This window comes from Heteronotia binoei, chromosome 14, assembly GCF_032191835.1.
Source record: "Heteronotia binoei isolate CCM8104 ecotype False Entrance Well chromosome 14, APGP_CSIRO_Hbin_v1, whole genome shotgun sequence".
Lineage (NCBI taxonomy): Eukaryota > Metazoa > Chordata > Lepidosauria > Squamata > Gekkonidae > Heteronotia > Heteronotia binoei.
The window spans coordinates 67,647,316-67,673,235 of NC_083236.1; the positions used below are offsets into that span (position 1 = coordinate 67,647,316).

The 25,920-nt window shown below is 49.9% G+C and overlaps 1 protein-coding gene across 1 annotated transcript in view; it reads right to left on the minus strand.

The window, feature by feature from the left end:
* Positions 1-25,920, minus strand: part of SLC7A5 (solute carrier family 7 member 5) — an 82,581-nt gene that overhangs the window by 25,923 nt on the left and 30,738 nt on the right. The window contains exons 2-3 of the mRNA XM_060253859.1: positions 25,453-25,578; positions 29-134 (exon numbers count right to left, since the gene is read on the minus strand). Of these exons, the coding sequence (XP_060109842.1) occupies positions 29-134; positions 25,453-25,578 (232 nt within the window). The remainder of the gene's footprint in view (positions 1-28; positions 135-25,452; positions 25,579-25,920) is intronic.

Below are 25,920 nucleotides of genomic sequence, written 5' to 3' on the forward strand. Positions count from 1 at the left end.
CAGGACAGACGCAAACACACACGCTTACCAGCCTCCGTAAGCAAAAAGGCCGCTATACAGGGCCAAGACGATTTTCCCGACTTCGAGGTTTGTGCCCTCAAAGGAGTGTTCAGTGCTCAGGTTCACTACATCACCTGCAGGGGACAAAACAGAAAAGGCAAGAAATTCAGATACAACATGGACCCTTTCTGGTGCTGAAATGGCGGGCGTGTCTATACTAAAAGAGGGGGCATACAGTTAACCGTCAGAGTGCCCCCCCACCCCGTCAGTCAGATTTTCCAGTGACATTTTTCAGTACCTTCACAGAAGGACAGTTCCCATGACCCTTGGCCAGAGGTCACTGGAGAAACCCACTGCGGGGATGTCCGCTTGCGGAGAGGGCGAGATATAAATTGAAAGTAATAAATAAATAAAATAAATAAATAAGAAGTGAAGCCCTACCTCAACCAAAAAGGCCAATTCAAGTGTCAACATGTGACTCCACGCCAAATCGTCTCTGCCTCATGCAAGGAATTATGAAGCATTTACAATAATGCTTAATTAAGCCACATGTTCCTAAATATTCAAAACGAAAAATGCTGACTGGTTTCATTTTAACCGATGTGCGACTGTTGCAATTTTTTTTGGCCACTGTGTGACACAGAGTGTTGGACTGGAGGGGCCATTGGCCTGATCCAACATGGCTTCTCTTATGTTCTTCTGTGACACAGAGTGTTGGACTGGATGGGCCATTGGCCTGATCCAACATGGCTTCTCTTATGTTCTTCTGTGACACAGAGTGTTGGACTGGATGGGCCACTGGCCTGATCCAACATGGCTTCTCTTATGTTCTTCTGTGACACAGAGTGTTGGACTGGATGGGCCACTGGCCTGACCCAACAGGGCTTCTCTTATGTTCTTATGTGACACAGAGTGTTGCACTGGATGGGCCACTGGCCTGACCCAACATGGCTTCTCTTATGTTCTTCTGTGACACAGAGTGTTGGACTGGATGGGCCACTGGCCTGATCCAACATGGCTTCTCTTATGTTCTTCTGTGACACAGAGTGTTGGACTGGAGGGGCCACTGGCCTGACCCAACATGGCTTCTCTTATGTTCTTCTGTGACACAGAGTGTTGGACTGGATGGGCCACTGGCCTGATCCAACATGTTTTCTCTTATGTTCTTCTGTGACACAGAGTGTTGGACTGGATGGGCCATTGGCCTGACCCAACATGGCTTCTCTTATGTTCTTCTGTGACACAGAGTGTTGGACTGGATGGGCCACTGGCCTGATCCAACATGTTTTCTCTTATGTTCTTCTGTGACACAGAGTGTTGGACTGGATGGGCCATTGGCCTGACCCAACATGGCTTCTCTTATGTTCTTCTGTGACACAGAGTGTTGGACTGGATGGGCCACTGGCCTGATCCAACATGGCTTCTCTTATGTTCTGAAGGGGAGAGCAGCATTATAACCAAGGATGAATATAAACAAATCACCAGTGCTTGTAGAGAAAAAGTTAGGAAAGCTAAAGCTTAGTATGAGCTTAGGCTGACCAAAGATGCTAAAAACAACAAAAAAAGGGTTCTTTTCTTATGTGAAGAGTAAGAAAAAGAGCAAGGACATGGCAGGCCCATTGCGAGGGCAAGAAAGTGAAATTTTAACAGGTAATGAAGAGGGCGGAACTACTCAATTCGTACTTTTCCTCAGTCTTCTCTTCTGAGGGAAATGGTGCTCAACATGGCAAAAAAAGAACATATAAGGAGGGTATGAAGTTCCAACCTAGGATCAGCATAGTATGGGTAGTACATAAACACCTAGCTTCTTTAAATGAAACTAAGTCCTCAGGGCCAGATGAATTGCATCCAACAGTTCTAAAAGAGCTTACGGATGTAATTTCTGAACCCCTGGCTATTATTTTTGAGAATTCTAGGAGAACAGGAGAGATGCTGGAAGATTGTAGGCGGGCAAATGTTGTCCCCATCTTCAAGAAGGGGGAAAAAAAGAGCATCCGGGTAACTACTGACCCATCAGCTTGACGTCTATACCTGGAAAAGTTTTAGAACAAATCATCAAAAAGTCAGTTCTGGAACATTTAGAAAGAATGGATGTGATTACTAAGAGCCAGCATGGTTTTCCCAAGAACTGGTCATGTCAGACTAACCTGATCTTTTTTTGAGAAAGTGACTACCTTGCTGGATTAGGGGAATGCTGTAGACATCGTATCTGGATTTCAGTAAGGCTTTTGATAAAGTTCCACATACTGTCCTTGTTGACAAGTTGGTAAAATGTGGTTTGGATTCTGTTACAGTTAGGTGGATCTGTAACTGATTGACAGATCGCACCCAAAGAGTGCTTGTGAATGGTTTCTCATCCTCTTGGAGAGGAGTGACAAGTGGAGTGCCTCAAGGATCTGTCCTGGGACCTGTTTTGTTCAACACCTTTATCAATGATTTGGATGAAGGAATAGAAGGAATGCTTATTAAATTTGCAGATGATACTAAATTGGGAGGGGTTGCAAACATAGAAGAAGACAGAAACAGGATGACCTTGACAGGCTGGAAAACTGGGCTAAAAACAATAAAATGAATTTTAACAGGGAGAAATGTAAAGTTCTGCATTTAGGTAGGAAAAATCCAATGCATGGTTATAGGATGGGGGAGACTTGTCTTAGCAGTAGTATGCGTGGAAAAGATCTAGGAGTCTTAGTGGATCATACGCTGAACATGAGTCAACAGTGTGATGCGGTGGCTAAAAAGGCAAATGCAATTTTGGGCTGTATCAACAGAAGTATAGTGTCCAAATCACATGATGTGATGGTATCGCTTTACTCTGCTCTGGAAAGACCTCACCTGGAGTACTGTGTTCAGTTTTGGGCACCACATTTTAAGGATATAGACAAGCTGGAATGGGTCCAGAGGAGGGCGACAAAGATGATGAGGGGTCTGAAGACCAAGTCCTATGAAGAAAGGCTGAAGGAGCTGGGGATGTTTAGTCTGGAGAGGAGGCAGCTGAGAGGTGATAGGAACACCACTTTCAAGTACTTGAAGGGCTGTCATATAGAGGATGGTGTGGAATTGTTTTCTGTGGCCCTGGAAGGTAGGACCAGAAGCAGTGGGTTGAAATCAAATCAAAAGAGTTTCCAGCTCAACATTAGGAAGAACTTCCTGACTGTTAGAGTGATTCCACAGTGGAACAGGCTTCCTCGGGAGGTGGTGGGCTCTCCTTCCTTGGAGGTTTTTAAACAGAGGCTAGATGGCCATCTGACAGCAATGAAGATCCTGTGAATTTAGGGGGAGGTGTTTGTGAGTTTCCTGCATTGTGCAGGGGGTTGGACTAGATGACCCTAGAGGTCCCCTTCCAACTCTATGATTACTTTCAAGGGTTCAAATGTCTGAGAACTACCAGCCTTTGAGTTTCAGTGAGAAATCACACGGCCTGTGTCTACTTGAAAATTCGGGGACAGGATTCGTCCTGTTCTTTCGGTGGCCAGAGACATCCTCAAATGGTCACGTCCCTCTGAACTGTGGAAAAGGCCTGGATATCCAAGGCTTCCTGTTATTTACTAATTTTTGACGGAAAACAGCCCAGGAAAAGAGGGTGGAATAAAGGGGTTTTTTTTTTCCTTCTTCAATTGTGCATTCGTTGAAGACGCTTCCACTGCATTCAGTGTTTATTTTCATTACAAAAATGCCTTAGGAGAAATTTCACTTTATGCTTTTTGATCTGAAGGCCAAGCCCAGCCTCTGGAAAAGGGTGGGAAGAGGCTGAAATCTCGTTTCCTGGCATGAGCATGCCCCGAGGAGAAGGAAGAGATTGGGGGAAGGTCTCCGACAGCCGTCTGACCTCCAGGCCGCAGTCCATGTGATTCGTCTCAGGGTGCTAAGAGCCGGGATAGCCTGGTCACATGGGTGCTTCTGCTTCAGTGGAGCTTAAACCCATCGCCCTTTTCCCGAGTCGGCATTCCAGCCGCTCACAACGAGGAAAGAATGGGGAGAGGGAAGAAAGGGGAGGGAGCGCTCCCAAGAGAAACTGCTTTCTTCCTACCACCACAAAGCCCCATGTTTCCGTTTGCCAAGCGGGCTGCTACCGGCATCACCGAAACGGGAACACCACGCGAGGACCCAGATGAGCCCACTCCCACAGAACGCTTTGTCAAAGGAGACATGAACGTGTGAACTGCCTTCTACTGAACCAGGCCCTTGCTCCATCAAGAGCAGTATTGTCTACACAGGCTGGCAGCCGCTCTCCAGGGACTCAGGTGGAGGTCTTTCACATCACCTCCCGCCTGGTCCTTTACCTGAAGGTGTTGAAGATTTGACCTGGGACTTTCTGCATGCCAAGCACATGCTCTACCACGAACCTCCACAAACGGGGATGGAATTCAAGCAGGAGCTCCTTTGCATATTAGGCCACACACACCCTGATGTAGCCAATCTTCCAAGGCTCTTTTTTGTAAGCTCTTGGAGGACTGGTTCTATCAGGGTGTGTGTGGCCTAATATGCAAAGGAGCTCCTGCTAGAATTCTACCCCTGTCCGTGAGGATTGTGCCTCTGGAGACCTCCTCATGGTCCTACTGGCCAGTTTCCACCTTCAGCTGCAGACAACTCCTATGTCCCTGCTCCCAGTTTCCGAACAGAATGGGACCCATGGGCTCAGTGGCAGACTGTAAGATGTACACTCAGACAGCCCCTGGTTCTTCCTCAGGCAGGGAGAGCTCTCTTCTCCCTCTTACTCTCAAGACCTGGCGCCATTTTAGGGATGTCGATGACAAACCTGAACTTTTCTAAGTTAGGGGAGGTTTTGTAAGTTTAGGGAGGGATGCTGGCTCAGTGGTAGAGCATCTTGGTAAGCAGAAGGTCCCAGGTTCAATCCCCGGCATCTCCAACTAAAAAAGGTCGAGGCAAACAGGCGTGAAAAACCTCAGCTTGAGACCCCGGAGAGCCGCTGCAAGTCTGAGTAGACAAGACTGACTTTGATGGACCCAGGAGGGTCTGACTCAGTACAAGGCAGCTTTATATGTTCATATAAGGGGAGGAATGGTGGCTCAGTGGTAGAGCATCTGCTTGGTAAGCAGGAGGTCCCAGGCATCTCCAACTAAAAAGGGTCCAGGCAAGTAGGCGTGAAAAACCTCAGCTGGGGGCCCTGGAGAGCCGCTTTGATGGACTGAAGGTCTGATTCAGTATAAGGCAGCTTCATATGTTCATATGTCTAAGGGCTGGGATGGTGGCTCAGTGGCAGAGCATCTCGGTAAGGTCCCAGGTTCAATCCCCAGCATCTCCAACTAAAAAAGGTCGAGGCAAACAGGCGTGAAAACCCTCAGCTTGAGACCCTGGAGAGCCGCTGCCAGTCTGAGTAGACAAGACTGACTTTGATGGACCGAAGGTCTGGTTCAGTAGAAGGCAGCTTCAGATGTTCAAATGTTTAAATTCCATTCAGCTAAGTGGTTGTCTTTATGCTGTAGTCTTCTTTGGTGGTTGTTGTTTTTTTGTAGTAGGAACTCCTTTGAATATTAGGCCACACACCCTTGATATAGCCAGTCCTCCTGGAGTTTACCATAGGCCCTACACATAGAGCCCTGTAAGATCTTGGAGAACTGGCTACACAAGAGGGGTGTGGCCTAATATGCAAAGGAGTCCCTGCTACAAAACAAGCCTTGGTCTACAAGGTTAATTCTAGGAAAATAACCACAGAGGAAGGCTTTTTAAGAATATCTTCTGAGGAAGATTCACCACAAATGGGCTTAACATCTGGATGTCTGACGATTCGTTACAGAAACTGATGGCATTGGGGGGGGGCGGGTTTTGGCCACTGTGTGACACAGAGTTTTGGACTGGATGGGCCGTTGGCCTGATCTGACAGGGCTTCTCTCATGTTCTTACATCTGGGGCAGTGATGCTTTGTATTCTTGGTGCTTGGGGGGGCACAGTGGGAGAGCTTCTGGTGTCCTGGCCCCACCGGTGGGCCTCCTGATGGATTCTGGGTTTTTTGACCACTGAGTGACACAGAGTGTTGGACTGGATGGGCCACTGACCTGATCCAACAAGGCTTCTCTTATGTTCTTCTGTGACACAGAGTGTTGGACTGGATGGGCCTCTGGCCTGATCCAACAGGGCTTCTCTTATGTTCTTCTGTGACACAAAGTGTTGAAGTCTGGGCCACTGACCTGATCCAATAAGGCTTCTCTTATGTTCTTCTGTGACACAGAGTGTTGGACTTGATAGGCCTCTGGCCTGATTCAACAAGGCTTCTCTTATGTTCTTCTGTGACACAGAGTGTTGGACTGGATGGGCCATTTGCCTGTTGCAACATGGCTTCTCTTATGTTCTTCTGTGACACAGAGTGTTGGACTGGATGGGCCATTGGCCTGATCCAACAAGGCTTCTCTTCTGTTCTTCTGTGACACAGAGTGTTGGACTGGATGGGCCATTGGCCTGATCCAACAAGGCTTCTCTTATGTTCTTATGTAACACAGTGTTGGACTGGATGGGCCACTGACCTGATCCAATATGGCTTCTCTTCTGTTCTTATGCGACACAAAGTGTTGAACTCTGGGCCACTGGCCTGATTCAACAGGACTTCCCTTATGTTCTGATCCAACTCACGGCCCGATTGCTAACAGACCACAGACCAGTACCAGTTCACGGCCTGGGGATTGGGGACCCCTGAAATAAAGAATGCAACTGAACATAACATAAAACAGGCACATCACCTTGACAACGGACACACCAGACTAGGCAAGGCTGGAACATTCCAAAACAAGTCGCCAAGACCCAGCTGGCATACGACGCAGCCAAGGGCAAACCCTCCCCAGGGGCACTCTGTCCTCACACGGTGTCTTGTTTGAACTGGGCTGCCACTCAATGCAAAAGCAGCTACAAGGCACAGGAGTGCCAAATCCTGCAGGTGAGGCACCTTTGCCTCACCCAGAGGTACGCTTCAATCAGGCCCTGAAGGCTGCAACGTGCTTGGTTCACCCTGCTGAATGCATCACCGACAGTTGCCTCCTTTCTACGCACAGCTTTTAGAGTTCACGCACCGGCCGGGTGGCTTACGCTGTTGCCCTCCTGGGTTTGGCAGAGAAGATGCTGCTAGCGACTTGGCAATTAAGAACATGAGAAGCCATGTCGGATCAGGCCAATGGTGCGTCCAGTCCAATACTCTGTGTCACACAGTGGCCAAAAAACCCAGGCGCCATCAGGAGGTCCATCAGTGGGGCCAGGACACTAAAAGCCCTCCCACTGTGCCCCCACAAGCACCAAGAATACAGAGCATCACTGCCGCAGACATAAGAGAAGCCATGTTGGATCAGGCCCATGGCCCATACAGTCCAACACTCTGTGTCACACAGTGGCCAAAAAACCCAGGCACCATGAGGAGGTCCATCAGTGGGGCCAGGACCCTAGAAGCCTTCCCATTGTGCCCCCGCAAGCACCCAGAATACAGAGCATCACTGCTGCAGACATAAGAGAAGCCATGTTGGATCAGGCCAATGGCTCATCCAGTCCAACACTCTGTGTCACAGAAGAACATAAGAGAAGCCATGCTGAGTCAGGCCAATGGCCCATCCAGTCCAACACTCTGTGTCACAGAAGAACATAAGAGAAGCCACGTAGGCTCAGGCCAATGGCCCATCCAGTCCAACACTCTGTATCACAGAAGAACATAAGAGAAGCCACGTAGGCTCAGGCCAATGGCCCATGCAGTCCAACACTCTGTATCACAGAAGAACATAAGAGAAGCCATGTAGGATCAGGCCAATGGCCCATCCAGTCCAACACTCTGTGTCACAGAAGAACATAAGAGAAGCCATGTAGGATCAGGCCAATGGCCCGTCCAGTCCAACACTCTGTGTCACAGAAGAACATAAGAGAAGCCATGTAGGATCAGGCAATGGCCCATCCAGTCCAACACTCTGTGTCACAGAAGAACATAAGAGAAGCCATGTTGGATCAGGCCAGTGGCTCATCCAGTCCAACACTCTGTGTCGCATAAGAACCTAAGAGAAGCCATGTTGAATCAGGCCAGTGGCCCATCCAGTCCAACACTATGTGTCACAGAAGAACATAAGAGAAGCCACGTAGGCTCAGGCCAGTGGCCCCTCCAGTCCAACACTCTGTGTCACAGAAAAACATAAGAGAAGCCATGTTGGATCAGGCCATGGGCCATCCAGTTTAACACTCTGTGTCACACAGTGGCCAAATAACCCAGGTGCCATCAGGAGGTCCACCAGTGGGTCCAGGACATTAGAAGCCCTCCCACTGTTGCTCCCCCCAGGCACCAAGAATACAGAGCATCACTTGCCCCAGACAGAGAGTTCCAACAATATCCTGCGGCTAATAGTCACTGATGGACCTCTGCTTCAGATGCTGCCATCAATTGTTATCAGTAGGTCTGAACTGGACCTCCCGACCCTAGGAAGTGTGCCCCTTCTGAGATCAGGTGAGCGGCAATCTGGAAGAGGGCCTGCTCAGTCATGGCCCCAAAGTTCTTGAACTCTCTCCCCAGGGAGAGCCATCTGTCCCCACTCTGTTGCCATCTTCCACCAGTCAGTGAACCCTTTGCTGTTTCATTCGGCATTCCATCAACGACCCCTCCTTCCTAACCAAACTTTTCAGGCTTTATATGTATTTTAACAGCACTGTACATATTTTAACTCTTTAAAAAGTTTTAACGATGTACGTTTGAATAACAGTTTTAACCAGGGTGCTTTTTTTGTAGTAAAAGGCCCAGCAGGAACTCCTGGGCATATTAAGCCACGCCCCTGACATCACCAACATTTCACACAGGGCTTTTCTGTAGAAAAAGCCCAGCAGGAACTCATTTGCATTTTAGGCCACACCCCTTGATGCCGAGCCAGCCGGAACTGTGTTCCTGCTCAAAAGAAAAAAGCACTCTGATTTTAATAACGCAACTATGCTTTAAATTGTTAGCTGCCTCGGTAATCCCTGTACGGGCGGAAAGATGGGATGGAACTTCCGTGAATAAAATAAGTATTTGGTCGTTAAGTGAAGTTCTTGCATTGCTGACAAGGAAGAGAGGGGGCAAAGGACAGGTGCTGTTCGAGACGCGCCACGCAGCCCTAGAACTCGATGCCCCCAGGTGGGCGTCAGTCCTTCCCCCCCATCCCGGCCAGCTGCTCCTGCCTAAAGCAGTCTTCTCTATTTATACTCCGCTGCATTCTCTCTCTCCTCCATTCTTCCCAATTAGTGCCAGCCTCCTTCTAAATTCCGCCCATTCACCAAACATCCCCTTGGGACACGGCGGCAGCTGCCCCAGTGGGCTTACACTCCCCACGCCATGGCGCCGACCTCAAATGCCTCTTCAACCACACTCAGCTCTAAAATTAAACGAATTAAAAGGAGCGTGTACTGACGCTAGGCACCCCTCCTGCCGCCCATCCGTGGCTCTTAGGTAGCCAAATTCTTGGTGAGGCTGACTTGCCCCCTTTTCATCACCCGGGGGCTCTTTGCGAGGGGAGAAACAGCAGAAACGTGGCTCTGTTGCATGCTGGGAACCCTTAATTTTTAGCTCACGCACGTCCAAGTCCAAGCAGGACCGGATAATCTGCAGGAAATGGCTATTAACCGTGATTATTAAAAGGTGGATAAACGGCAAACGTGCAAGGACTGGAGACCGGCCGCGTAAATCACAGGGGAGGGAGGCAAAGCCAGGCAGGGCTCCAAGGAGCGCTCGACGGGGCTGGAAAAAGCTGCAGCCCCAGAAGCGAAGCAAGTTTCAGCCTGACCGGATCCTGGCCCCCAAATCTAATTGAGCTCATTTTGGCTCCTCGGAGAGGAGGGAATCCGAGAACTCAGGGTTGCCTTGCCTCAAATTTTTTTTAAAGATTAACATACAACATAAACCTGGGGTGTATTCATTGCATATCTGTCAAGATTCCCTCTCTAAACCAGTAACTAAAATTTTGATTTGCGCAGTAACTTCAGCGAGAATGGTATATGTCAGGGATGGCCAACAGTAGCTTTCCAGATGTTTTTTTGCCTACAACTCCCATCAGCCCCAGCCAGCATGGCCAATGGCTGGGGCTGATGGGAGTTGTAGGGGAAAAAACATCTGGAGAGCTACCGTTGGGCCACCCCCGGTAGATGCGAAACGGTGGAAAATGCAAAAAATACCTAAGCAAGAAGAGTTTATACAGAAACTTCTAGAGATAGCAGAAATGGACATGCTTTCTATGAAATTAAAAGAAGGGAATATACAAGAAAATAAGACGACTTGGCACTCATTATATGATTGGTTGGATGTAAAAATGTAAAAATGGGCACGGAATATAATATAATTATGTTTATTTTATTTATGTATTTAATTCCATTTATATCCTGCCCTCCCCGCCAAAGCGGGCTCAATGTTGCGACGCGACTGTATATAAGAATGTAAATATATGCCAAAGATTGGCTTGCGAAACGTGGGCATGGTATAAGAGATGAATGGAATGGAGAATTTATAAGGTTACTTAGATTGTAGAATAGAAAACGAATTTTTTTTTTTAAAGAATGGAACCTCTTTTAAAGAATGGAACCTCTTTCAAACCAGTTTGTTCCCTTAACCTCTCCCTCCCGTGTTCCCTTATATGAAAGTTAATAAAACTTTTAAATGGGGAACTCAGGATTGCTGTCAACCTTCAGGTGGGAGATGGAGAAAGATCTCCCAGTATGACAGCTACAGAGATCAGCTCTTCTGGAGAAAAGGGATGCTTTGGAGGGTGGATTCTACAGCATTCTGCTCAGATGAAGTCCGCCCTCTCCCCAGGATATGGCTCCCAAATTTGCGCATTGGCAGTATCGTAGCCAATGAGGTTAATTTGAGGCCCCTCACCGTTGCTAGTTTGCCATCAAATAATTCTCCCCTCCCCCTGTTTGACCCCGGCAATACCCACAGAACTCTTATCTGGGAGAACCGGGCTTGATTCTCCACTCCTCCAATTCTCCAATTTAGTGACAGCCGATTGACTTAGGTGACCCTGAGTTCTGCACATGAAAGCTGAGTCACGCTGAATCACTCTCACCAGCCCGCTAAAGTTAGTCTTGTCTATTCGGACTGGCAGCAGCTCTCCAGCGTCTCAGGCAGAGAACATTCACGTCATCTACTGCGTGGTCCTTTTAAACGGAGATGCTGGGGATTGAACCTGCAACCTTCTGCCTGCCAAGCAGATGCTTTATCTCTGAGCCGTGGCCCTTCTATGGAAAGTGAAAATGTCTGCCAGTGCTTCAGGAGTGGCGGGGGGGGGGGGAATCCCCTTTCTCCACACCATACAGAGTTTTAGAAACCCTTTGGTGTGTTCTAAACAGAAAAGCTAAAACCCTGTAGTCCCTTTACAGTTTCAGCAAAGGCACCTAGATCCTGAACATACGTGCATGCATCTGTTTGTAAGAAAGAGCCAAGTACGTGTTCATTTTACAAACAAAACTGGGGACCGTTCCCTGGCGGAATGGCCCGTTTCGATTGCACGTTCAGCCTGACATTCATTGAATGGGATGTGAGAATCGCCCCGCGTATGTAGAAATACCAATTGCATGGGTATTCTGTGTCACTTGTGAATAGGGTTACCGGAGCTGTTCCTCATGGAGGAGGTGTTCCAACTCCTTGACGGTTTTGGTTTCCAGATCTCCAGTTTTATTTCCTTTCTGAAATGGGGCAGCCAGAGCTGGGCCCAGAATTTTATTTATTGGATTTATATCCCGCCCTCCCTGCCGAATTCTGTGAGCAGCTTCACGACACCTCTGTGTCATGTTGTGTTATGATGAGGGGCTCTTTTATTTTTGTCTGTTTCCTAATAATCCCCAGAATGGCCTTGATCATTTAGCTGACATTTTCATTTGTCCATTTGACTCTTTGCTACGACCCTTAGATCTTTCTGGGCTTAGAATTATTGTCTGTTTGGATTGTACATGCAGTTAGAATTCTTTCTTCCTGGAGTGTATCGCTTGCTACTTACGCTGAGTCATCTATCCACAAAACAAGCATCAGTTTTCTGCATTTTGCTTTGTCCCACCTCTGGCGGCGTCCTGCAAGAAAACAAGAGCGGACACGCCACTTCGACTTTGCCGATTTCCAAGCCATCAAAGAGGTGCGTGGCTTTGCTCTTAGTTTCTTGGCTCCGTTGCAAAGCAAGCCAACCTTTAATTGGCGCTCATTCAGCCCATAGGCAAGTCTGTCTGGATGGCTTTTAATGTATTTTTAAAAAATTTTCCTGAAAAAGAAGATACTGTATTTATATCCCGCCCTATACTCTGAATCTCAGAGCGGTCACAATCTCCTTTACCTTCCCCCCCCACACACACACACAACAGACACCCTGTGAGGTAGGTGGGGCTGAGAGAGCTCTTACAGCAGCTGCCCTTTCAAGGACAGCTCTGCCAGAGCTATGGCTGAGCCAAGGCCATTCCAGCAGCTGCAAGTGAAGGAGTGGGGAATCAAACCCGGTTCTCGCTGATAAGAGTCCAAACAGTTAACCAGTACACCAAACTGGCTCTCTAGCACCATAGATGATAAAGAAGAAGATACTGGATTTATATCCCGCCCTTTACTCTGAATCTCGGAATGGTCACAATCTCCTTTACCAGCCTTCCCCGCCCACCCCTGTGAGGTGGGATGGGCTGAGAGAGCTCTTTCAGAAGCTGCCCTTCCAAGGACAACTCTTGCGAGAGCTGTGGCTGACCCAAGGCCATTCCAGCAGGTGCAAGTGGAGGAGTGGGGAATCAAACCCGGTTCTCCCAAACCCACTTCACCACTATGCCAAACTGGCTCTCGAAATGCTGGGCGTTTCTGCAGCCTCAGGTTAAATGGTCTGAGCTGCCCGGATGTAATAGGCTTAGGGGAAAGTAAGCCTTGCCTCAAAGGGAGCTCAGAGAGTGCGCGCAGTGCGGGAACCTGCATCCCTGCCTCTTAAAAAAGGGGCGAGGAAACTGGGCAGACCTGGGAGTAATGCCACTGTGCCTTGGCACTTCCTCTTGAGGTGGCTCAAGGGGCAGACTGTCAAAGAGGAGGAACTTCTTTGGGCCCGGTGCGTCGGCCGAGGTGGGACTCACCCCGCCTCGCTCATGAAAATCCTTCAAAGTTATGGTTTTGGAGGGGGGCAGACTGGGACAGGAAGGCCGCTGCTTTTTCCCAGGCGCTGGACGTGTACAAACACCGTCGCCTCTTCGCTTTGAGTTAATAATGCGTTTTTTAGCCCAGCGGGGAAGGAGGAAACCTGGCAGCCGGCCGCCCCTTTTGTGTCTCTCAACTTTAGCAATTAATAATAATAATAATAATCTTCATGGACGTTTCGTAACACGCTTTGCCCACGTTTCCTCATCTGAGGGAAATAATTATTTTTTTTATGAAAGAGAGAGACGAAGGCGAGGGGGGGGGGATGTCAGGCCTTCTGATGTCACTCCCTTCCTGCAGTTATGTAAGCCTAGCCACATTTTTGGCCTGTGGTTAGAGAAGGGTCCTTCAGCCTCTCTTCCCCGCATCTTCCTCTCTTGCCCTCATCTTAGTCTTCAGTGCACTTTATGGCAGGAGCGTCAAACTCATTTGTTATGAGGGCTGGATCAAACATGAATGAGACCTTGTCGGGCCGGGCCATGTCAGGCCAGACCGCACGTGTTCCCATTTAAGATTAGGTAGCAGAGATAGAAACTTTATAAAGGACACAGAAAAACACAAAGATTGGGGAGGGGGGGCAAACCCTTAAAACATGCTTAAAACATTAGCACTTGCTGGTCTTAAAGGTGCTTTCTTTGTATTTCTCCCATGGGATCCAAGGAACCGGGCAAAGGAAGCTCTGGCTCTTTCCTTCCTTCCCCAGGGGACCAGGAGGGGGGAGGAGCCTCAGCCAACAGAAGAAAGAGAGGCTTCTCTCAGTAGCTCTGCTGTGCTATTGAAGAATACTGGCAAAGAAAGCTCTGCCTCCCCCTCCTTCCTCCCCAGGGGAGGAGCCTCAGCCAATGGCAAAAATAGAGGCTTTGCTTTGTAGCTCTGCTGTGCGATTGAGCAAGTCTTGCAAAGTAAGTTTTGAAACAGAAGGGAGCAAGAGAGAGGGAGAAGGAAGCAGACGACAGCCAGCCAGTTCCTCGGAGGCCTGATAGGAGCCCTCTGGGGGCCACGTTTGACAACCCTACTTTATGGAGAGGCATGTTTGCGCACTTAACCACTACACCAAACTGGTTCTCTATTAGAGCTATGGCTGACCCAAGGCCATTCCAGCAGTTGCAAATGGAGGAGGGGGGGAATCAAGTTCGGTTCTCCCAGATAAGAGTCTGCGCACTTAACCACTACACAAAACTGGCTCTCTATTAGAGCTATGGCTGACCCAAGGCCATTCCAGCAGGTGCAAGTGGAGGAGTGGGGAATCAAACCCGGTTCTCCCAGATAAGAGAGCTATGGCTGACCCAAGGCCATTCCAGCAGCTGCAAGTGGAGGAGGGGGGGAATCAAACCCGGTTCTCCCAGATAAGAGAGCTCTGGCTGACCCAAGGCCATTCCAGCAGCTGCAAGTGGAGGAGGGGGGAATCAAACCCGGTTCTCCCAGATAAGAGTCCGCACACTTAACCACTACACCAAACAGGCTCTTTCAACCACCCTTTCAAGGACAACCTCTGCGAGAGCTACGGCTGACCCAGGGCCATTCCAGCAGGTGCAAGTGGAGAAGGGGGAATCAAACCCGGTTCTCCCAGATAAGAGAGCTATGGCTGACCCAAGGCCATTCCAGCAGCTGCAAGTGGAGGAGGGGGGGAATCAAACCCGGTTCTCGCAGATAAGAGTCTGCGCACTTAAACCGCTACACTAAACTGAGTACTTCTTTGCAGAATATGTACCGGATTGGCAGCACTCACTGGCCCCAGAGTGTGGGGCAGCCGCAGCTTGCGTCGACGGCTTTAAAGGGGGACTGCACAAACCCCGCAGATGCTACGGAGATTCCATCAGCAACCTGGTCACCTCAAGAATTCCAACTCAAGATTCCATAAGCAACTCGGCCACCTCAAGAATCGATTACTGTCACGCTCTCTACATGGGGCTGCCCTTGACTCAGATCCGGAAGGTGCAGCTGGTGCAGAATGCTGCAACCAGGCTTCTAATGGGGCTTCCCCATCAGGAGCACATTCAGCCTGTGCTGAGAGCGCCGTGCCGGCTGCCTGTTGCGTACCAAATCCGTTTCAAGGTCCTGGTATTAACCTTCGAAGCCCCTATACGGCCTAGGACTGTACCTATCTGCGGGACCGCCTTGCCCCACATGTTCCCCAGAGAGCACTGCGGTCAAGCTCTCCAAATCTTCTGGCTGTCCCTGGGCTAAAGGAGGCCAGGCTCAACTCCACCAGAGCAAGAGCCTTCTCGGTGGCGGCCCCAATACTTTGGAACACCCTCCCAGAAGCCATCAGGGCCCTGCGGGATTTCTCGCAGATCCGCAGGGCCTTCATGGCTGAACTGTTTCGAATGGCACAGAACATCTAATGGGAGAGGGCTTGCCACCGCATCTGGATCCATAGCGCTTTCATTACTAACTGCCCAGGATCTGTGCACGTGAGAAAGAAAATATTATATGATCTGCCTGAAGTAGCACCATTGTTATTATCCGATTGTTTTATTGTTTTAATATTGTTTTGTTTGCTGTCTATTTTATGCTGCTAACCGCCTTGAGTCTGTATGGAATGGGCGGGATATAAATATAATGTAAATCAGGGGTGGCCAACAGTAGCTCTCCAGATGTTTTTTGCCTACAACTCCCATCAGCCCCAGCCAGCATGGCCAATGGATGGGGCTGATGGGAGTTGTAGGCAAAAAAACATCTGGAGAGCCACCGTTGGCCACCCCTGATATAAATGAATAAATCTTTAGCTTGGAAAAATGTCGACTGCGGGGTGACATGATAGAGGTTTACAAGATGATGCATGGGATGGAGAAAGTAGAGAAAGAAGTCCTTTTCTCCTTTTCTCACAATACAAGAACTCGTGGGCATTCAATGAAATTGCTGAGCAGTCAGGTTAGAATGGATGAAAGGAAGTCCTTCTTCACCCAAAGGGTGATAAACATGTGGAATTCACTGCCACAGGAGGTGGCGGCGGCTACAAGCATAGCCAGCTTTAAGAGAGGATTGGATAAAAATATGAAGCAGAGGTCCATCAGTGGCTATTAGCCACAGTATGTGTATGTGTGTGTGTATATATATATAAAATACGTGTGTGTGTGTATATATACGTGTATATTTGTATGTATGTATATATGTGTGTGTGTGTGTATATATATATATATATATATATATACACACACACACACATATATTGGCCACTGAGTGACCCAGAGTGTTGGACTGGATGGGCGATTGGCCTGATCCAACATGGCTTCTCTTATGTTCTTAAAATAAACCCGCTAACAATCAAAAATAGAACTTCCACTTTCGGAGGCAGAGTGGCTGTGCAGCAAACAGCATTCAGTGCAACAAGCAAAGAAGCCATTCATGCCCGATCCCCTGGATTTCTAGAATTAGGGGAGGGCCGCCAAATGTCCCCCCTCCCTCCCTCCTTATTAGAAAATCTGCAACGAGGATTTGTGCCTTTTCTGTGCCAGCCGAAGAAGTGAGAGAATAAGTCTGCAAAGGCGAGGGGGGGGGGGGGAGAAGAGAAGAGGAAGCCGTACAAAAAAAGAGAGAGAGAGAAATTCCAAGTACAATACAGATACAGGCACAGCCAGTCAAGAACTTTGCCTGCCAGCTGAATCAGACAAGGCAGCCCTTCTCCTGAGGGGAGGGGGGAGGGAGATAACCGCTTCTCTCGCAATAGCACGCAAGGTAAGGCATTTCCTCGAGTGGGGGGCACAGCCAGCCCGACTGGCAGAGTAATTAATTGCTCGGGTTGGCATTTGTTTTGGGGGCGTAGATCAGATCGGCAGAACCGCAGGGCACGCAGAGGGGCACGGCCGGGTTGCTGCAGTCCTTACCAAAGATCAAGGCAATTGAAACCTCTCCTTTTGCACGCAAAATCTCCCTCCCCTCTGCTTTGATGGGAGGGGGGAAGGCAGCGTGCAAGATCAGTTCCCTTGGTATTTCCCTGCTTAGCGGAGAACTGACCACTCCTGGACAAGCCTGCAAAGTCAACCAGATTCCTAAATTAAGCAGAAAAGGCGTTCCATGTGAGTTTGGGGTTGGCCCTGCACCTTCCCTGAAAAGCAATTGTTGCTAAGGCCATTTGCAGTGTCCTTAAGGAAAGGAAAGGTCCCCTGTGCAAGCACCAGTTGTTTCTGACTCTGGGGTGATGTTGCTTTCACAACGTTTTCACGGCAGACTTTTTAAGGGGTGGTTTGCCACTGCCTTCCCCAGACATCTACGCTTTCCCCCCAGCAAGCTGGGTTCTCCTTTTACCAACCTCAGAAGGCTAGAAGGCTGAGTCAACCTGGAGCCGGCTACCTGAACCCAGCTTCCACCGGGATCGAACTCAGGTCATGAGCAGAGCTTAGGACCGCAGTAGTGCAGCTTTACCACTCTGCGCCACAGGGCTGTTATTGGGATTGGCTATTAGCAGGCGTGAAATTCTAGCAGGGGCTCGTTTGCGTATTAGGCCACACACCCCGGATGTAGCTAATCCTCCAAGAGCTTACAAAATAGAGCCTCGTAAGCACTTGGGAGGGCTGGCTGCATCAAGAGGGTGTGGCCTAATATGCAAAGGAGCTCCTGCTAGAATTCCACCCCTGGCTGTTAGGATGCTGAATGGTTTGCGGCCTCCTCACTGACTTCCAGGTACAATTGAAAAACAACGGCATGGCCTATGTCATAATCTCCCTTTTCCCATTTGAAGCGACTTATCCGAAAATTATTGCCAGCAAATAAGAAGAGGCCTTGATGGATCAGACCAGTGGTCCACTTAGTCCAGCATCATCTCACACAGTGGCCAGTTGGCTCCTCTGGAGTTCCAACAACAGGACACGGAGGCTGAGGACTTAAGAACATCGGAAGAGCCCTGCTGGATCAGACCAAGGGTCCATACAGACCAGCCTCCTGTTTCACACAGTGGCCAAACAGTTCCTCTGGAGGGCCAACAACAGGGCAGAGAGGCTGAGGCCTTCATAAGAACGTCAGAAGAGCCCTGCTGAATCAGACCAGTGGCCCATCTAGTCCAGCCTCCTGTCTCACACAGTGGCCAACCAGTTCCCCTGGAGGGCCAACAACAGGGCAGAGAGGCTGAGGCCTTCCCCTGAGAAGAACATCAGAAAAGCCCTGCTGGATCAGACCAGGGAGGGTCCATCTAGTCCAGCCTCCTGTCTCACACAGGGGCCAACCAGTTCCTCTGGAGGGCCAGCAACAGGGCAGAGAGGCTGAGGCCTTTCCCTGAGAAGAACATCAGAAAAGCCCTGCTGGATCAGACCAGTGAGGGTCCATCTAGTCCAGCCTCCTGTCTCACATAGGGGCCAACCAGTTCCTCTGGAGGGCCAACAACAGGGCAGAGAGGCTGAGGCCTTTCCCTGAGAAGAACATCAGAAAAGGCCTGCTGGATCAGACCAGGGAGGGTCCATCTTTTCCACCATCCTGCCTCACACAGGGGCCAACCAGTTCCTCTGGAGGGCCAACAACAGGGCAGAGAGGCCGAGGCCTTCATAAGAACAACAGAAGAGCCCTGCTGGATCAGACCAGTGAGGGTCCATCTAGTCCAGCCTCCTGTCTCACCCACTGGGCAAGCAGTTTCTCTGGAGGGCCAACAAGAGGGCCTAGAGGCCATGGCCATCCCCTGATGTTGCCTCCTGGCACTGGGATTGAGGTTGACTGTCTTCGAACATGGAGGTTCCCTTTAGACACCATGGCTAATAGCCACTGATGGACCTCTCCTCTACGAATCTTTTAAAGCTGTCTATGCCTGTGGCCATTACTGTGTCCTGTATGGTCACCCACACCCTGGGGCACTGCTGACAGACGGTATGCGACATGGCCTTCTGGGTAGTGGTACCAAACTCACTGATCTCCCCTTCCCCGAGGATATGTTCCTTCAGCTCCGTCATTGCTGGCATTATCCTGGAGGGAGTTAGACACGCGATGTTCTTTCCTCTGGCCATGCTGTCCTTTCGGTAGTGACAACTAACCAATTTCTTTCATCGTTTCTGTTTTTTATTTCACAACGTGCTTCATCTCAGCAACCTGCTTTGAAGAGCTGGTTTTTGAAAGAACTTTGAAAGACCTTTTGAAGGATCTTTGAAGATTTGTTTTTTCCCCTCCCATAAACAAAGCAAGTAGAGCGTTTCACATCTGGGCGCAGCATTCAGAGAATTCCGGCGCCGGTTATAGTTTTAAAAGCAAGCTTCCGGTGCCAAAAAGGCCACAAAGACGAGCACCTGGAAGCGTTTGGCGACGCCTCAAGAGAACGGACGGCAAGTGTTCCTGCCGGCCCGCATGCTGAGGAGCGTGCACGGACTCCAGAACCTGTGCTTGCGTCACTGTAGCCAGAAACCTGGGAAAGACCTCAGCGGCAGATTCCTGGGGTCACAATCGGCACCCACATTAAAAAGGCAAATGCAATTTTGGGCTGTATCAACAGAAGTATAGTTCTGCATTTAGGTAGGAAAAATCCAATGCATGGTTATAGGATGGGGGAGACTTGTCTTAGCAGTAGCATGTGCGAAAAGGATCTAGGGATCTTAGCGGATCATACGCTGAACATGAGCCAACAGTGAGATGCAGTGGCTACAAAGGCAAATGCAATTTGGGGCTGTATCAACAGAAGTCTAGTGTCCAGATCACATGAAGTGATGGTATCGCTTTACTCTATTCCGGTAAGACCTCACCTGGAGTATTGTGTTCATTTTTGGGCACCACATTTTAAGAAGGATATAGACAAGCTGAAATGGGTCCAGAGGAGGGTGACAAAGATGGTGGGGGGTCTGGAGACCAAGTCCTATGAGGAAAGGTTGAAGGAGCTGGACATGTTTAGCCTGCAGAGGAGGCGGCTGAGAGGTGATAGGGTCACCATCTTCAAGTACTTGAAGGGCTGTTATATAGAGGATGGTGTGGAATTGTTTTCTGTGGCCCCAGAACGTAGGACTAGAACCAATGGGTTGAAATTAAATCAAATGAGTTTCCGGCTCAACATTAGGAAGAACTTCTTGACCGTTAGAGCGGTTCCTCAGTGGAATAGGCTTCCTTGGGAGGTGGAGGGCTCTCCTTCCTTGGAGGTTTTTCAACAGAGGCTAGATGGCCATCCGACAGCAATGAAGATCCTGTGAATTTAGGGGGAGGTGTTTGTGAGTTTCCTGCATTGTGCAGGGGGGGATTGGACTAGATGACCCCGGAGGTCCCTTCCAACTCTATGATTCTTTTAGCCTGAGGTTCTGGGATGGGCCCAGCTCCCCCGGGGAGGAGGAAAGCAAGCAGGGCCAAGCAGCCCTGAGGAAGTGGGGAAGGGGCAGGAGGCACTCCAGGCCACAAAGAAACCCTTCAAGCAGGAGCCATGCGGGGGAAGAAGCGCACCTCTGGACAAGCAAGGGTGCAGAGTGAGGGCAAGAAAAGGCCTTTGGATTGTGCTGGACGCGCTTTCTGCTTTGGTCTCCCAAAGGAGGGCAGCATTGTTGCCTTCTGTCCAACCGAAAGAGTTCTGCTTCCCTCAAAAATTCCCACCCGCTTTTAAAATCTATTTATTAATCAGTTAAAAAACAAAAAAAAAAACCGTGCTGAGCACACGTTTTTGGCTCCAGAGGCCAGTTCTCCCTCATGGCTGGACATGCCCAGCAGTTTCTGTCATGAGGCCTCATCATTAGGAGGAAACGCAAACAATTAACAAAAGTCGGCTTTCTTCTTCCAAAGGGGGGCTGGGGGGAGAGAGCCGAAACCAGAAAGAAGAGGACGAACTTCCCACTCGTAAAAATCGCCTGAGAGCCGGAATTTGGGCACAAGGGCAGAACGTGAACGGACGCTCTGACGCTCCTGCGGCAGCGCAAAGAGAAGAGCAGGGGCTGCTCGCGCCACCCTAGAGCTAGGATCGGAGCCCAACAGCAACCCTGGAGGAGAGGCCAGAAGAGGGAAGCCGGTGACTGGTTCATTCGGAGGACTCTCCACAGACGACCACTTGTCACTCTGTGTCACGAGGGTGAGCCACACAACGTGGTCTCTGGGGGAGAACTGACATCGCTAGGAGGCCTGAGTGTGGGGCCAAGACGACCCCTTTCTGCTTTCCAGGCGTTTTCTGCATAGCATCCCACGTTCTCTGCAGCCTTCCGCTAAACTTCTACACCGGAAGCTCGTAATAAGATGTAACGGCTGCTGGAGAAGATGCTAGTGAGGGAGGAGGGAACAAAGGTCACCATCAGCTTTTTTTTGTAGGAGGAACTCCTTTGCCTTTTAGGCCACACACCCCTGATGTAGCCAACCCTCCAAGAGCTTACAGGGCGCTCCTTACAGGGCCTACTGCAAGCTCCAGGAGGATTGTCTCTACATCAGAGGGGAGTGGCCTAATAGGCAAAGGAGTTCCTGCTACAAAAAAAAAAAGCCCTGGTCCCTGTTACCCATACACGTTCCTTGTACTGAGAGCATGTCTGTGTGTGCAGAGACTTTTTTTAGCGTGCAACTTTGACTCGTGGCCAAACCAGACGTTACTTTTTTATAAAAAAAAGAGTTGGTTCTTCATAACTTCCCTCACGGGGTTGTTGTCAGGACAAAATGGAAGAGCAGAGAATGAGCTAACTGGTTTGGGACCCCGCTGGGGAGAAAATCAGGGGATAAGCGAAGCCAGAAAAATATTTAATAGCCTTCATGCATTTTATTACGGTCAAAGCTTGTTCTCGCACACTCTCTGAAGTGGGTTTTGTCTTCTTTCCTCGCTCAGTTTGCTGACTAATAGCGATGCTGCGAAGTTCAGCAACATTACAAACTGTTTTTTCCTGGTTGAAAACAATACCGGGAAGGTCTGTCTCTTCTTCCCAAAATACGTTTCTTTTACAACTCTAATTGCCAGATCCCGTTTAAAGCAAAGGCTCTGCCTTTCCCCTTTTTTTCATTAGCTGTGTTGTCATCCACACTGCAGCCTCTGCCAAGAGGTTTACAAGTCAAATAATCTGCAGGAAAACACAGTCCTGATAGTTAAAGGCTGACTGCGTGTGGGGCTGGACTTTTGGTAATGAGAAGAAGAAGAAGATCACAGATTTATACCCCGCCCTTCTCTCTGAATCAGAGTCTCAGGGCGGCTCACAATCTCCTATATCTTCACCCCCCACAACAGACACCCTGTGAGGTGGGTGGGACTGAGAGGGCTCTCACAGCAGCTGCCCTTTCAAGGACAACCTCTGCCAGAGCTCTGGCTGACCCAAGGCCATTCCAGCAGCTGCGAGTGGAGGAGTGGGGAATCAAACCCAGTTTGAGGTGGCCTAGGATTTTTTTTTTAAAAGCGTCTGTTTCCCCTTCTGCATTTTTAAAAATGTATAGATAAAACCACATATTTCTCTCCTGCGGTATTCTACAATTATCACTCCTCCGCATGTCCGGGACACCAATGCAAAAGCATTCAACTTTCCCCACGGGCCAGGAGGGGGCGCAGTCTCATCAGGTAGTGTATGTGCAGCCATTGCTTTCCCTCATTTCCCTGGGAATACCCAGGAGGTGGGAACAGAAGAGGGCACGCATGCATGGTAGTTCACACCAACTCCCCTTGGGTATGAGCGAGCAGCCCAAAGGAGGAAAAAACTACACTTGATCTGCTCCCAGACAGGAGCATGCAGTTGGAAGAGAAACCCTGTGACCTGCTGCTGAAAGCCTTGTTTAACTGAGTGATGTGTTCAGGTGCGTGCATCCCACAAGGGCAGGCATGGAGTTCTAGCAGGAGCTCCTTTGCACATTATGCCACACACCCCTGCTGTAGCCAATCCTCCGAGAGCTCACAAAAAAGAGCCTTTCTTCCTTCAGCAGGGGTGTGTGGCCTAATATGCAAAGGAGCTCCTGCTAGCATTCCACCCCTGCTCAAGGGCAAAGCGCACATGGAAAGCAGGAAAAGGAAAGGTCCCCTGTGCAAGCACCAGTTGTTTCCGACTCTGGGGTGACGTCGCTTTCACAACGTTTTTCACGGCAGGCTTTTTACAGGGTGGTTTGCCACTGCCTTCCCCAGTCTTTTACACTTTCCCCCCAGCAATCTGGGTCCTCATTTGACCGAACTCGGAAGGATGGAAGGCTGAGTCAACCTCGGGCCGGCTACCTGAATCCAGCTTCCGCCGGAATCGAACTCAGGTCGTGAGCAGAGAGTTCAGACCACAGTGCTGCAGTGCTGCTGCTTTACCACTCTGTGCCACGGGGCCGCACGGAAAGCAGAGGGTGCAGGTAAGTCAGGTGGCAAGAAAAGATCCCGACTGGGAGGGTGCAATTTCTCAAGGAGAATGTGGTTCAACTCAAGAAGGTGTTGTGCCGGGAATGAACGTAAGAAGGGCCTTGCTGAATCAGACCCGTGGTCCATCTAGCCCAGCATCCTGTCTTGAGAGAATGGCTCTAAGAGAAGAAGAAGGTATTGGATTTATATCCCGCCCTCCACTCCGAAGAGTCTTAGAGCGGCTCACAATCTCCTTTCCCTTCCTCCCCCACAACAGACACCCTGTGAGGTGGGTGGGGCTGGAGAGGGCTCTCACAGCAGCTGCCCTTTCAAGGACAACCTCTGCCAGAGCTATGGCTGACCCAAGGCCATGCTAGCAGGTGCAAGTGGAGGAGTGGGGAATCAAACCCGGTTCTCCCAGATAAGAGTCTGCGCACTTAACCTCTACACCAAACTGGCTCTCCAAAGAGAACTTGTGACTGGCCCAAAGTCGCCCAGCTTGCTGCATGTGGAGGAGGGAGTGGGGAGTCAAACCCGCTTCTCCCAGATTAGAGTCCGTGCACCTAACCACTACATCAAACTGGCTCTTGAGGCAAAGCAGAAGGTAAGAAAAGTTCATCTCGGAAAAAGAAAGCCAAAAAACTGAGTCATGGCTGCACCCTGATTTTTTTTCCCTTAAAGATTCAGCGTTGTGTAACAGTTAATAATTTCTGACTAGAATCTGGCACACCCACAGGTCTGAATCCGCACTCGGCCACGGAAGCTGGCTGGCTGACCCTCTGAGATAGGTGAGGCTGCAAATGCACAACTGGCCCGAGGTCCCCCCAGCAAGCTTCCATGGCAGAGTGGGGATTCGAACCCGGGTCTCCCAGATCTTAATCCAACAATCTAACTATTATGCTACACTGTCTTTCAGAGATAAGAGCAATACACCTACATCTCCCCCTACCCTGCCAGAGTTAAAAGCAGCTGGTGGGAAATGTCACAGGGGTATGAGGGGGCAGAAGAAGAGGCTGGGTTTACACCCCACCCTTTGCTCTAAGCGGCTTATAATCTCCCTACAACCCTGTGAGCTGGTGGGGCTGAGAGAGGTCTGAGAGAACTGCTCTAGAGAGAACAGTTCCAAGAGAACTAGGACTGATCCAAGGTTACCAAGCAGCTGCATGTGGAAGAGTAGGGAATCAAACCCGGTTCTGCCAGATTAGAGTCTGTGCTCTTAACCACTACACCAAACTGGCTCTCTCAGGAATTAAAACCCCTTTCCTCAAAATAGCCCCGGCGAGCCCGATCTTGTCAGATCTCAGAAGCTAAGCAGGGTGGATTCCGGGAAGTGCTTAGATGGGAGACCTCCAAGGAATACCAGCAGTCAGGAGGGCAGGGGCAGGCTTTATTCAGCCACCTCCTTGAATATACTCCAGTTTCCCAGTAGGGGTCAGCCACCAGAGGTTGCCATGACATCCAGACACACACACGCAAAATGCAGAACAATAAGAATTCCAAAGGTTTGGCCCTCAACCCTGCCTGCTTCTCAGGGCTGTTGCGAAGGTACAGCCGCATGCCTGCTCTGCGGCAGAAGCGCCTACTGCTCAGAGGGAGAAAACCAGGGCTTCTTTTGTAGAAAAGGCCTTGCAGGAACTCATCTGCATATCAGGCCACACCCCCTGATGTCACAATTACTCCACACAGGGCTTTTTTCAAAGAAAAGGCCCTGCAGGAACTCATCTGCATATCAGGTGACACCGCCTGATGTCACTATTCTGTCACACAGGGCTTTTTTCAAATAAAAGGCCTTGCAGGAACTCATCTGCATATCAGGCCACACCCCCTGATGTCACCATTACTCCACACGGGGCTTTTTTCAAAGAAAAGGCCCTGCAGGAACTCATCTGCATATTAGGTCACACCCCCTGATGCCACCATTACTCCACTCAGGACTTTTTTCCAAAAAAGGCCCCGCAGGAACTCATCTGCATATCAGGTCACATTCCCTGATGTCACCGTTGCGTCACGCAGGGCCTTTTTCAAGGAAAAAGCCAAGCAGGAACTCGTTTGCATATCAGGCCACACCCCCTGACGCCAAGACAGTCGGAACTGCTTTCCTGCTCGAAAAAACCCCTGGAGAAAACTCTTCCCTGCAACACATCTGCAGCTCCATAAAGCAAGAGGAAATTAAGGCGGGGGATTGAGGGGGCAACGAACTCACCTTTTCCCAGCTGCACAAAGCCGAGGATGATGATGAGGGTGAGAGCCAAGAGCTTGGCAGCCGCAAAGGCGTCCTGCACCCGGGTGGCAGCCTTCACGCTGTAGCAGTTCACCGCTGTGAGCAACACTGGAAGAGAGCAAGGAGGAGGAGTTAGCGGCTGCCGCAGGGGGGGGGGGCTTCAAGCCAGGGCCCTCCTTACAGGGGCAGCCTTGGGGCTGGGGGTCCCTTAGCCCAAAAGGCCCCCTGCCTCTTCCTGGCACAAAACGTCACACTGAGCGGCCAAGAGACCAAACGGCCCCCTTTCCCGTCCAAGAAGAACTGCAGATTTATTCCCTGCCCTTCGCCCCGAATCAGAGACTCAGAGTGGCTTACAATCCCCCATGTCTTCTCCCCCAACAACAGACACCCTGTGAGGTGGGTGGGGCTGAGAGAGCTCTGCCACAAGCTGCCCTTTCAAGGACAGAGTCT